General features: G+C 40.2%; 1 protein-coding gene across 9 annotated transcripts in view; it reads left to right on the top strand.

The window, feature by feature from the left end:
- The window catches only part of LOC137564209 (protocadherin alpha-C2-like), a 362,151-nt gene that overhangs the window by 94,964 nt on the left and 252,993 nt on the right, over positions 1 to 14,194 (top strand). Inside the window, exon 1 of one of the 9 annotated variants that reach the window (XM_068277780.1) lies at positions 8,751 to 11,151. The exons of the other annotated variants lie outside the window; for them this stretch is intronic. Within the exon in view, the coding sequence (XP_068133881.1) occupies positions 8,791 to 11,151 (2,361 nt within the window). The 5' untranslated portion in view covers positions 8,751 to 8,790. Of the gene's footprint in view, positions 1 to 8,750; positions 11,152 to 14,194 lie in introns of those variants that run through there. 9 annotated transcript variants of the gene reach the window in all.

The following is a 14,194-nucleotide window of genomic DNA, read 5'->3' as shown; positions in this document are numbered from 1 at the left end:
TACACTGACAGCAGCCATGTCGTCTGTAAACATTACACAGGGGCAGGCTTATCTGTATCTTGAGCACTCAAGCCTGTGAAAAAAAACCTAATCCTCCCTCCTCCCCTCTGCCTCTGAAATCAATGGCTAGTAACACCTCCTCCTCCTCCTCCTGTCCAGACTGAGCTTCCATGAGCCCTTGCTACTGCCAAGGCTCTCTGAAAACCTGTGGGCGTGGTTTATTTAGTTTATAGGGAATTAGAGTATTAAAACAAAAACAAAAAATTATTTGGCTTGAGGAATGCCCTATAAACAACAGGAAATGAACACAATTATACAATGAGTAAAAGTTCACCTCGGATCCACTTTAACCTCCCTGGCGGTTTATTTATTTTGCCAGGGAGGCTGCGGGAGGGTTTTTTTTAAATTAAAAAAAAAATATTTCATGCAGCCAACTGAAAGTTGGCTGCATGAAAGCCCACTAGAGGGCGCTCCGGAAGCGTACTTTCGATCGCCTCCGGCAATCGAAAGTAACAAGATAGGCCGCATTGAGCGGCTTATCTTGTTTCGCTTTCCTCGTCGCCATGGCGACGAGCGGAGTGACGTCATGGACGTCAGTCGACGTCCTGACGTCAGAGCCGCCCGATCCAGCCCCTAGCGCCGGCCGGAACTGTGTGTTCCGGCTGCGCTGGGCTCGGGCGGCTGGGGGGACCCTCTTTCGCCGCTGCACGCGGCGGATCGCCGCGGAGCGGCGGCGATCGGGCGGCACACGCGGCTGGCAAAGTGCCGGCTGCGTGTGCTGCTTTTTTCAGAGTGAAAATCGCCCCAGCAGGGCCTGAGCGGCGACCTCCGGCGGCATACCCCGAGCTCAGCTCGGGATTACCGCCAAGGAGATTAAGCTCAAAATTGAACTCAAGTGCATCCTGTTTCCCCTGATCACCCTTGAGATGTTTCTGCAGCTTAATTGGAGTCCAACTGTGGTACATTCAGTTGATTGGACATGATTTGGAAAGGCACACACCTGTCTATGTAAGGTCCCAAAGTTGACAGTTCAATTTCAGAACATAAACCAAGCATAAAGGCAAATGAATTGTCTGTAGTTAGGATTGCCTTGGAATCTGTGGAAGCTTACAGAAAAATTCCTGCTGCTTTGAAGGTCCCAAGAGCACAGTGGCCTCCATTATCCGTAAGTGAAAGAAGTTCAAAACTGCCAAAACTCTTCCTAGAGCTGGCCAGCTATCTAAAATGAGGGATAAGGAGAGATGGACCTTAGTCAGGAAGATGACCAAGAACCTCATGGACACTCTTTCAGAGCACCAGAGGTCCTCTGTGGAGAGAGGAGAACATTCTAGAAGGAAAACCAATTTTGCAATCCACCAATCAGGCCTGTAAAGTAGGCATGCGTATAGTAAAGGCTCCAGTTAAAAATCGTACCAGATATAAATTATATTTAAGGTATCATTTATTAAAATGGGTGCTATGATATGATGTAAAATATTGTTTATAATACTGATATTCTATTTTTCCCAACTGTAACCTCTATTTTTACGTTTACTAAAATGAGGGCCAGTAAAATTTATAAATTATTGTTTAATTAACTGATATTTTACTACTTCATTCATATTATAAAATATATTTAATACTTGTGGAAATTTGGCTATAACCTAACCTCTTCCTACTCTGACACAAAACCCTCCCCTGGTGGTGCCTAACCCTCAGACACCCCTGCTATCACTTAACCCTAAGACCCCCCTGGTGGTGCTTCACCCAAAGCCCACTCTGTTTGTGCCTAATCCTAAGACCCCCTGATGGTGCCTAACCCTAAGCTCACTCTGTTGGTGCCTAACCTTAATACCCTCCTGGTGCCTAATCTTAAACGCCCCTGCAGAAAGCCTAACCGTGATCCCCATTTTGTTTGTGTAATATAAATTAGTATATGATTGTTTATGGTTTTATTTAGCATAGAATAAAAAAAGTCGACTGAAAAGTCAAAACATAAAAATAAATGATTTTTTATATGTATGAGTTTAAGTAATTTGTTGAAAAACTATAATTTGTAACATAGGTGAGAATACCGAAAACTGCTCGTTGTGGTGCAAAAAGTTGGAATGTGTAAAACTATTTTTTTCTAAGAAAGCATAGGAAACAGTTTTAGAAACAATTATACAGTTTTAGAAATTAATAATTGTTTAAAAAGGGGTCTCTGCTGTCCAGTCGGAGACCAATCTAAAGGCTGCGTTTATTCAATTAGAGGACATTATGCAGAAAGAAACTAAAGTATGGTGGGACCTAACAAGTCTCAAACAATATGTTGCTGATTGCATTATTCCCCGTGGTTTGAGAATTAAAAAAGTTCCCACCTCTTTGTATTCAGATAACTTTGTTTTAGAGTGGAATGCTATTTTATCAGATTGTTCTATAAAAATTATGAAGTTAATCATTGTATATGAGGAACAATGTCTCATGGATTTGCGACTACAGGTGTCAGAGGTCAAAATACTTTCTTAAACTTTAATACTCTTCAGTCCTATGATGAGTTAAATAAGAAATTACAAGATAATATACTTAAGTTAGAGTCTCTAATCACTGACACGAATTGTATCAAATATCTACGAGATGTTGATGATTATAATAAAGGACAATAGGAGTAAAAGAGGCGCCCTGGTAAACTAAGTGTGTGGCGGTACTCCTATTGTGCTTAGTTTACCCCCACACACTTGTCTGAGGGGTGGTGACAGACCACCTGTGGCTACCACCACAGTGGATGACTTCAAAGAGAGTGACCACATCCAGGTCCCGGCTGGGACTACTTCGAGTGGAGTCGGGTTCATGGTCTCCGTCTGCTTCATGCGGTTGGTTGCCCCTTGCAACCCTCCTTTGTGAGTAGTATTTCTTCATTTCCACTATCCACTTGCACACTATTGGGCTCCCGTTTTTGTCTCCTATATTTCTTCTCCACAGGGTGCCGAGACACCCCACTGCATCACATTATAAGAAAGGGGTGGTGTATGAATGGGGACGGTGGGAGGGAAAGTTCAGACCTCCCCGACAGACTAAACCCCCTGGTAAACCTGGGCCCCCCCAAAAAGTTACTTTCAGCTCCCCTGAAACTTCACACTCCCGGTCCGAACTCTCCGATGGATATAGTGTTAATTCACAGGGTGCGTATGGTGGCGCAGTAGACATGACTATTTCCAAGCAACAAGTATCAAAAAACCAGCAGGTTCCTCCACCCCAGGGGTAGTACAGGAAGCAGAGGAAGTTCAGAAAGCGCAGAGGTAGAAACGCACCAGACGAGCGGGTGTGAGGCATAGGAAACCCTTTTCCTCCAATGACCCTACAGACACAGTTGTCAATTTGTCTGCAACCTTGATCACAGCAGAGGAGTACAATCTTTAATATAAGGGTCTTTCCTTTGCCCCAACCCATCATTTTGACATGTTCACAACTCTGAGAGATGTCAATAGATGTATCCGGTCTGTCCTACTTAAGAAACATTTTCTGGGGACCAGTGTGAGTGAACAACAGGGAGTTGAAATTGTGGAGTCTATGGATTTGACTGATATTTAGAGTTTTAAGGACATTAGGTCTCTTTTGGATTTGGAGCTTCTCCTCATGGAGACCAGTCCTATCATATCTGAACATGATGTCCAGCCTGTCACCACACGCAATCCTAATTTTTACCCTGTGTCCGCACTGAGTACCCCAGTGGATGTTTTTCAAAATCGAGTAGAACAGAGACTCCTCCAATTAGCTTCTAATACTAATTCTGGCAGAGCCAGTAAATCCAATCTTACACCCGGTGAATGGATGGCCATCACCTCCCTAAAAATAATACATGAATCACAATAAAAAATGTGGATAAAGGGGGGGCGGTGGTCATCCTAGACACCGAGGTATACAAGAATGAGGCTTTACAACAACTTAAGGATGTAAATACCTATGTCTCTCTTGGTGGAGATCCAACAGAGTTATGCAAGAAACAACTTTTTTCCCTGTTGTCCTTTGGTGAGAGTCTTGGGATTCTTTCGAAAAAAGTGGCAGAGTATCTTGCAGTCCAGTCACCGGTGGTGCCAATTTTCCACCACTTTCCAAAGATTCATAAACCAGGGTTTCCCCCAGAGGGCAAGCCTATTGTTGCGGGCATTGGTTCTCTGGGGGAACGCCTGGGGGACTGGACTGACGGTCATCTACAACCACTAATCAAACGTTTACCTGGTTATGTACACGATACCAAACATATTTTGGGCAGCCTTCGTGACTTTAAGTGGCAGAAAGGACATAGTTGGATAACTATAGATGTTAAAGCACTCTACTCCTGTATCCCACATGCCCTTGCTCTTGAGTCTGTTCATTATCATATGGCACAATACGCTTCGTTTTCTGCGGATTTACGTACATTCATTGGGCTTGCAATTGAATTTCTGCTTAGCAATAACTATTTTCTTTTCGATTCCCAAATTTTTCTTACAACGCTGTGGAGCATCTATGGGGGCTAAATTTTCCCCATCTTTGGCCAACCTATACATGGGTTGGTGGGAGGAGCTCTTTCTATTCAGCGATAGGAATAACTTTTTGGATCGAATAGTATGGTATGGCAGATATATTGACGACTTGCTAGTCATGTGGAATGGCACGCCCAGTGAGGTATCAACGTTTGTAGATTACCTCAATGACAATCACCTTAATTTGTCTTTTACTTTTCAGTGGGCCCCCACTGAAATAAGCTATTTAGACATAGTCCTGAAAGGTGATGAATCTCTGAGTTCTTTATCATCTAGGACGTACCGTAAACCATGTAGCGGGAACTCCACTCTGAGAGCTAATAGCCCATACCATGAGGGCCATTCCGGTTGGCGAGTTTATTCGAGCGCACCAGAATTGCTCCTCATTGGAGGCTTTTAACTTGGAGTGTGACGTTGTGGCATCTCAGCTCAAGGAGCGGGGATACCCGAACTGGATGATCAATTGGGGACGTCAAATTGCCCTTAGTAAACATAGGGACCAGTTCTGGCATGAACGATCAAGCTATCTCTCAGGGTAACATAGTTTTTGTCACTGCCTTTAGTGAAAAATATAGGCATGTTGTTTCCCTCATTAAAGAAGCGTTGCCCATTTTATGTATGGACCCACAGATAGATGAGGTGATAGGCAAATGAATCAAATTTGCTAGTCGTCGGGCCCCCACTTTGGGGGTCCTTCTTTCCCCGAGTCTTTTTCTCAACTGACAACAGCAAGCCATGTTGGCTTACTACAGTGGGTTCGTTCAAGTGTGGCATTCGAACATGCAACTACTGTTTTGTGCACACAGCCACAAAGACGGTAACTTCCTTCTCGAGTGGCAAGGTTTTTCGTCTTAAGCAATATATTAATTGTGGCACCAAACATGTAGTGTATGTCGTTTCCTGCCTTGCATGTCAACTCCAATATGTGGGGTGTACCACACGACCCTTAAGGGAACGTATGGCCGAGCATTACAGAGGTGCCATGTTTTTCCGAGCATTACAGAGGTGCCAGATGGATGACTTCAGAGATTTCGAATGTGGCAAAGCACTTCCGACAGTCTCATGCAGGCAACATGTCATCTTTCTCCTTTCAGGCAGTTGAACATATTATCAAACCACCTAGAGGGGAAAATCTACATAAGATCCTACTCACACGTGAGGCCTTCTGGATTTTCCAGTTGGACACACGAATACCGAAAGGCCTGAATTCTAGATGGGATCTTAGTCGGATCATGTAGAAAATTTGAGTCACATTCCTCTCCTTGCTATTTTTGCTCATGGTTTCCCTTATGCATTTCCGGTGTGTCTCTTACACCAGAATGTGCTTCATTATTTCATATATGTGCTGCGTGTAGATTCTATAAAATCTTTTCCTCAATTGTCATATTTTTTTGGGGATTGTTTTTATATATATTGTAAACCTCCCCTCAGCATAGTGGATTCCCTCTGGTCATTCCTCTTGATTGGCTGGGGGAGGGAAGGGTGTGGTTGTAGGTATTTAACCTTAGTGTTTTAACTCAGATTCATGGTATGACTAAGGACCAGTGTGTGTCCGAAACATGTTAGCAAACTTTTTAAGCTGTGTGACCTGTATTTAATAAAGATTTTGACACTTTCTTGGAATATTGAGTGGAACTTTACCTTTTTCATGTAAAAAGGGGTTATTGTATTTGATACATTTGGTATGGAAATGAAAGGTAAAGATAACAAGGGATATATTTGTTTTATATTTTTGCAGTGCCCTTTTACAAACAATATGATTGTTTTATAGCAACACAGCATCTTTTTTTATACACCTGACTCCAATAGAGAAAATATTTGCATTGATGTGAATGAGGCACCCTTTTTAATAGGTGTCATTGTTACATTACCGAGTTGAAGGACTCTCAGACCATGAAAAACCAAATTCTCTGGTCTGATGACACAAAGATTGAACTCTTTGGTGGGAATCCAAACCAAAGAAGAAAAATCCTTGCACTCTCAGGCAAAGTCACACAAAACCCTTCCACAGATTCTTTGTCTCTAGTTGTATATTAGGCTCTGTGCTGCTCCAATGCCAGGGATTCAAAAGTTGTCTAAAAAGAACAAGGAGCGCTCTATAGTGCATTAACATAAAACAGGCTTTAATCGCAAATAATGAGGGTACTCGCAAGATAAACTCGCTTGTCAGTGGTGAGGCCAACCGCTTCTCTATCCGGCAGTGAGTGCGTGCACGCTGTGGCAAGCAGCGTGATCCCCGATGGTGTGGGAGCTCGCCTTTCCGAGAGTGGGTGGGGCCAAGAGTCAACATGCGTGTGACGTCATGACGCGTTTCGGCGCTCTGCGCCTTCGTTGCAGAGCGCCTCACCGCTGACAAGCGAGTTTAACTGTTTATCTTGTGAGTACCCTCATTATTTGCGATTAAAGCCTGTTTTATGTTAATGCACTATAGAGTGTTCCTTGTTCTTTTTAGACAATCTTTGGTGGGAATGCCTGGTATCACATATGGAGGAAACCAGACACAGCTCATCACCAGGCCAATACCATTCCTACAGTAAAGCATGGTGGTGGCAGCATCATGCTGTGGGGATGTTTTCAGTGGCAGGAACTGGTAAACTAGTCAGGATAAGGGAAAGTGGACTGCAGTAAACTACAGAGACATCCTGGATGATAGCTTTATCCAGAGGAGTCTTGAACTCAGACTGGGGTGATGGTTCAAATTTCAGCAGCACAATAGTCCTAAGCATAGACCCAAGATATCAAAGGGGTGGCTTCAAGACAACTCTGAGAATGTCCTTGAGTGACCCAGCCAGAACCCAGAACATTTCTTCAAAAATCTTAAAATGGCTTTGCACGCTTCCCATCCAACCTGATCAGGCTCCAAAGAGGAATGGGCAAAAATGGCTAAGGATAGGTGAGCCAAGCTTTTGACATCATATTCAAAAAGACTTGAGGCTGTAATTGCTGCCAAAGGTGCATCGACAACGTATTGAGCAAAGGCAGTGACTACTTATATACATGTGATTTCTCAGGTTTTTTTATATTTAATACATTTGCCAAAACCTCAAGTTAAAGGAAGCATCTGAGCAGCGCCCTAAAAAATAGATATACTTACCCAGTGCTTTCTCCAGCCCCTGGCAGCTCCATGATCCCTTCCGTTTCAGAAGCTGACCTCGCCAGGTTGGCCTCTACCGCGACTGCGCGAACACTGCTGTCACTCATGCTCATGTGCTCTGGAGTGTTCTGTGCAGTCGCATATTGTGATTGCCCTTAGGTGTCAGAATACCCATTCTTAAAGCCTACACTGGTGCAATGGGTCTTTGGTTCCGCCTTGTGCATTACAAGGTCTGGCCTCATGTGGTGAGAGTATGCAGACAGTTCCTGGTTGATAAAGGAATTCATTCACCTCCCCCCATGCTCACTTGACCCAAATCCAGAAGCTATTTGAATATTAACAATTCATTAGCTCTTTAGGTCTACGTTAATTTATTAGACCTTTTTGTAAAATGAAGGAGATAACATGATTTGTATGTGCTCTGTATATAAAAAAAAGAAAATGCAAATGACTGTAAATTATACTGGTTTGTTTATGTTGAAGTTAGTAGTTTTTTTTCTTAGTTTGGCTAATTTTCCAAGTAAATGTTTGCATACTGTATTGTAAATGTATCTTCTCACAGTGTGTTAATACAGCATAAGAAAAAAAATGTTTTACTACAAAATCCCTTTTTTACCATTTTATTCTGAATTTATAGTAAATAGTTTACCTAATTTAATCTACATTTATCATAAGAAAAACATGTTTTGCAAAAAAAAAAAATCAATTTTTTAAAATTGTATAAAAAGTTATAGTAATCCGTTTGCCTAGTTTAATCTACAATTATCATAACAGACTCTTTATTTAGAAGCAAGAAAACGTTTAAAGATGCAAAATAGTGAACTTCACTGGATGTTTGATGGGGCATCACACTTAAATAAATTTAAGCCACAAATAAGAATACACAAAATATTTGCCTGTGAGAAACAAAACACACACACATGCACTGTATACTAATGCAAATATTAATTCAAAACATGTACATGCAAATATACATTAAAATGGTCAGACTTACATTTTAGTTTAGATGCAGCGTGAAAATCAGACACAAGATGTCACTCTATACCAAGATAAAGTATGAAGACTGAATACGTTTCTCTATTGCTAACAGCTGATATTTTGCTATAAGAGAAGCAGCCATGACAGTATGTCTCTTACGTGCTGTGAGTCTTGAATTACTGTGAATGCTGTTTTTACTGGAGAAATCATCTTTATCATCACTGATTGTAAGAAATGCTCAAAGCAACATTGGATTGTCAAAGAAGAAGAAGGATATTTCTTTTCTTATTGCTTCAAATGTCTTGGGATGTGGTCTTGAGTCAGCTGCATTATATCATCTCAGAGGAATCCAAACATGGCACCTTTGTTGGAAGAATTGCTCAGGATCTGGGACTGGACATAGGTGAGATTAATTCCAGAATATTACGAGTTGTTAGTACTGATGAGAAGGATTATTTCCAGGTAAATCTGCAGAATGGAATCTTGTTTGTGAAAGAGACAATAGACAGAGAGCAGCTGTGTCCAGGCATACAGCTCTGTATCATTCCTCTGCAGGTCATTGTAGATAAGCCTGTGCAGATGTATCATATAGATGTAGAAATAGAAGATGTAAATGATAATAAACCTGCTTTTCCCTCTACAATGAGCACCCTTGTGATATCTGAACTAATGCCTGCAGGATCTCGTTTCCATGTAGAGGGAGCTGCTGATCCAGACCTTGGAACAAATTCTATTACAAATTATGAGCTCAGTGCCAGTGATTATTTTGCTCTTGATTTTCAGAAATACATGAATCAGATCAGATCATTAGAGCTTGTGTTGAAAAAATTTCTAGATAGAGAAAAGCAGGCTGTTCACAATCTCACACTCACAGCTTATGATGGTGGTAAACCAAGATTAAGTGGAACATCTGAGATCATTATCACTGTTGAAGATGTTAATGATAATGCTCCAACATTTAATCAGCCATTTTATCAGACTAATGTCATTGAGAATGCTCCTAAAGCTACATTAGTAATAAAGGTAAATGCCACAGATTTAGACCAGGGAAAGAATGGAGAAATAGCATATGTATTTAGTAAAGCAGTAAAGGAAGATGTCAGAAAAATGTTCAGCCTAGATAAACACACAGGGGAAATTAAAGTGGTTGGAGAAGTGGATTATGAGCAAGCACAAATGTATGAAATACAGATTGATGCTGTGGATAATGGAGAGGTCCAATTAATTGGGCACTGCAAAGTTCTAGTGACTGTTGTAGACATCAATGACAATCCTCCTGAGATGACAGTGACATCACTTGCTTTGCCTGTTCCTGAAGACTCTCCTCCTGGAACAACGATTGCTATCATAAAGGTCCGTGATCAGGATTCAAGCATAAATGGAAAAGTTAATTGTCACATCACTAACTCTTCACCATTTAAAATACTTCGAGCATTTAAGGGAGATTTCTCTTTAATTGTAGATGGACAACTAGATCGAGAAACCAGATCTCAATATGAAGTTGTAGTTGTAGCAAGAGATGAAGGATCACCACCGCTATCTGTTCAAAAGACTCTTAAAATTGATATAAGTGATGTGAATGACAATGCTCCAGTCTTTCAACAACATGTTGATACAATCTTTATCAAGGAGAACAATCCTCCAGGTTCTCTTGTGTACACAGCAACAGCGACTGATACAGATATTGGGCAGAATTCCTTCATCACCTATTCAATCAGTGACAGCACCATTGATGGGATTCCCATATCTTCATATATCTCCATCAATCCAGAGAATGGAAAAGTGTTTGCTTTAGCTTCATTTGATCATGAACAAGTCACTTATTTCCAGTATCACATAATAGCAACTGACTCTGGCCTTTCTCCACTTAGCTCAAACCTTGCGTTAAATATTTTTATTGAAGATATAAATGATAATTCACCTATTTTTACAACTATTTTTCCTGCACTGCCAGTGAAAGCCCCAAAGTCAATTCAACCGGGAGACTTGGTTACCAAAGTTAGAGCAGCAGATATTGATTCAGGATATAATGCACTAATATCCTATAATCTTAAAGACACTACAGGAAGAATCCCATTTGTTATATCTCACCATTCTGGAGAAATCAGTTTGCGACGATCATTTACAGATTCAGATTATGAAGAATACACACTGCTGGTGGTGGCAAAGGACCATGGAGATCCAGCCATGTCAACCACAACAGAAGTTGTCATCTCCTTGGTGGATTCTGACCAGGAAATTCTGTATGATAATCAGAATGCCAAAGGAATAATTGATGACTTTTCTGAAGCTACTATTTACTTAGTCGTTGCTATCTGCATCATATCAAGTCTATTTCTTATCACATTAATTGTTTTCACTGTCTTAAGGTGGCAAAAATGTAGAGATGAAGTGAAGGAGCTGAAGGAAAACTACAAAATTTGCTCAAACACAGGGGGAAGTTGGGTGTACTCTCAACAAACTCAATACAGAGTATGTTCAAATTTATCACAACCAAAGAATGACTTAATAGTCTTCACTCCAAATAGTTCTCAAACACCAAGCAATGAAGAACATTTAACCCAATTTGCAACTCTACGAAATTCTTTTTATCACGTAAGTTTAAATATAATTGAATGTTTTAGATTGTTATATGTACACACAACATTTTTTACCAGTCTATTGTTGTGGTGTAGTGGGCTGTGGGTGTCAGAACACCCTCTAAGAAAAGGCACAGGAAACAAAAGACTGTGTAGTATGTAACAACAATGTGGTGGTAGAAAAAAAAATATAAGAACTACTCACAAAAGGGGGGTTGCAGGGGGGCAACCGATCACAGGAAGCAGGTGGAGACAATAAACCTGACTCCACTCGGGGAGGTCACCGGGGACCTGGATGAGGTCATTCTCCTTGAAGAAAGATAGGAAGCAGAGCTCGACCATGGCAAAACCACGGGTACTCTGTTTCCACCCCTCAGATGGAGTGTGGGGGTATACAAAGAACAATTTGGTTTAAAGAGGCACCCTGGTGTGTAATAAAAGCATTCAAAAACAGTTTAAAATCGATAAGGAAATGAGGTAGCTTACCTCAATGACGAAAAATCTTTTATGGTACAAAAGATTTTATTAGTGATAGCTATCACTAATAAAATCTTTTGTACCATAAAAGATTTTTCGTCATTGAGGTAAGCTACCTCATTTCCTTATCGATTTTAAACTGTTTTTAAATGCTTGTATTACACACCAGGGCGCCTCTTTAAACCAAATTGTGCTATTTTTGTGGTGTATCACATACACATTAAAAATGATATATCATAGTAACAACGGCATAAAAGATCAAAATGTACACGTTAGCTTAAATATAGTTTTCTACACAAATACTGGATTTGGCATAGAACTCAATATATTTAAAATCTCTACACTCGAATTACCACGGCTTTGCAAGCTGAGGAAAACATAAGCAACTGCGTGAATCTGGGCTGGATTTTTAAACAAAAGTTATAGATGTGATGCATTTTAACAATTGCTGACACGCATACAACTTTGCAATTTCATGTTATTGAAATAACTTTTTTATGATTTTTGAAACATGCTAAATTGTACTTCCTTTTCATCCATGGCTGTTTGCAGATTAATCTACTGTGTGTGTTTATTTTTAAATCCATATTTCCATCTTTAGTTTGTACCAGTTTAAATTGGGTCTTATAGAGACATAGCAAAGGAAAAAAACAAGTAATGTTTAGAATTCTTGATGAATTCTTTAGGATGATTTTACTTTCTCCATAAACGTGGAGATACACTTTAAAGGTCAAGTTCTGAATCTGGTTTTATTATTGCATTTGTGAGCAGAATAACAATTACATTTTGTAATAAAATTACTCAATTTTACAATCTAAAATGCACCTACAACCTTGTTACACTGGTTCTCAGGGGTCCCCCTCCTCATCATTGAAAACGATCTGACCCTCTAAAATTAATTCTTCCTACTGACAATCCATGTCAAATATTTTTTTTTAATGCACTTGCTAATAAATGCAGTAATGCAATGGGAGACCCGGGTTCAGAACTTCAGGACTTACAATCTAGCCCTCTGTATGAATGAGTGTAAAATTCAGTGCTAAATGGACTGAAAATTGCAAATTTTACATGGTGGGGTTCGTATGTTCTGATTTTTCTTCATACATAGCTTATTCCTGATTTATTCTGAGTACGGAAATCCCAACACTTAGTATATCTCTAATCTGGTTTTATATGGTGGTAACTGTCAATTTTATGAACAGTTGTGAACGGGAATAGAAGAAACGCTTAATAGTTTATAGTGCACATACGAATAGAATTGCTATACTGCTTCCTACTGTTGAAACATTCCATGCAGTAAGCCATTTTTTCAGCATTATTGGAAGGAGGAGAGGCCTGAGATGGCAGCCTCTGCAAGTTGCTTATCTATACTGTCTGCCCCCGTATCATACTGTTTGTGTCTGTTAAGAAGCTGCAAAGTCAAGTTCCTATAAATTAATAGCCAAATAAAATTGATTCTAAATCTCATATTATGCCACTAACTAATAAAGGTTATAGTTTCTAGTATAGTTATTAGTCCTTTTGCAAATATGCGCATGTAAAGTCTAAAATATACACCAGTCCAGAAACTACAGGTTATTTTCTTGTAAACAGAATACACTCCTGCCTTAATGTATAAGCAAAGCAAACACAGGGAAATGGATCTGGAAGCAGAAACACAGCCAAAAATAAAATGGCTCTGCAGTAGCTGAGTTAAAATAAAGTATACAATTTAAAAAATACAATTAAAATCACTGCTGTAATTTCCTCTTTCTGTAAACAAAAAATACAACTAATTTACCTATTATGTACTCTGCTAACTTGATCATTCAGCCTATAAAATGGAATGCCTTGTTACAATTCTCACCCATCAGCAATTTCTCTACCTACCAATAACAAAATGTAGGTAGGGATCCATGAGTTAATGATAAACTAATGACAAGGAAAAGGAAAATAATATCAGTGTAGCTCCTCATTTTGAAGTAGGAGAACAGAGGCGCCAGCAGAATAAAAGTGGATAAAACCTTTAAAATTTGCTAGGAGGAAGTGGTGGACTTACCTCCATAAAGCAGACACGAAAGACTGTCTGAAAAGTAGCCCTGAGGCGCTACACCTGCTATTACTGAAATTCTGTTTTGTCCCCACGTTTATTGCCTGATGAAGCGGGCTTGGCCTGCGAAACGCGTTGCACTTTTGGTTTACTATATAATAAATGTGATTGCTACTTTTCAGACAGTCTTTCGTGTCTGCTTTATGGAGGTAAGTCCACCACTTCCTCCTAGCAAATTTTACAGGTTTTATCCACTTTTATTCTGCTGGCGCCTCTGTTCTCCTACTGCAAAATCGTGTCCACCCCTGGTGGAGGGGTGATCTACCCCTTTTTCTCATCTACAGAGAGCGACTTCTAAGCCCTGAGTGAGGACAGGTCTAATCTCCTCACCTGCTTATACAGTGCTTGCCTGTGTGGTAACCCACATTTGTGAGTATATTCTTCTCACTGATTTGCCTTACTTCATTTATGTTTTAACATACTACACTATATTGGGCTCTCGGTTCTCTACATTTTACCTCATTTTGAATGCTCCCAGGAGAGAGCCATGTTC

The sequence above is a fragment of the Hyperolius riggenbachi genome, chromosome 3, assembly GCF_040937935.1.
Source record: "Hyperolius riggenbachi isolate aHypRig1 chromosome 3, aHypRig1.pri, whole genome shotgun sequence".
Taxonomy (NCBI): Eukaryota; Metazoa; Chordata; class Amphibia; order Anura; family Hyperoliidae; genus Hyperolius; species Hyperolius riggenbachi.
This window is presented reverse-complemented; position numbering and strand designations above follow the sequence as displayed.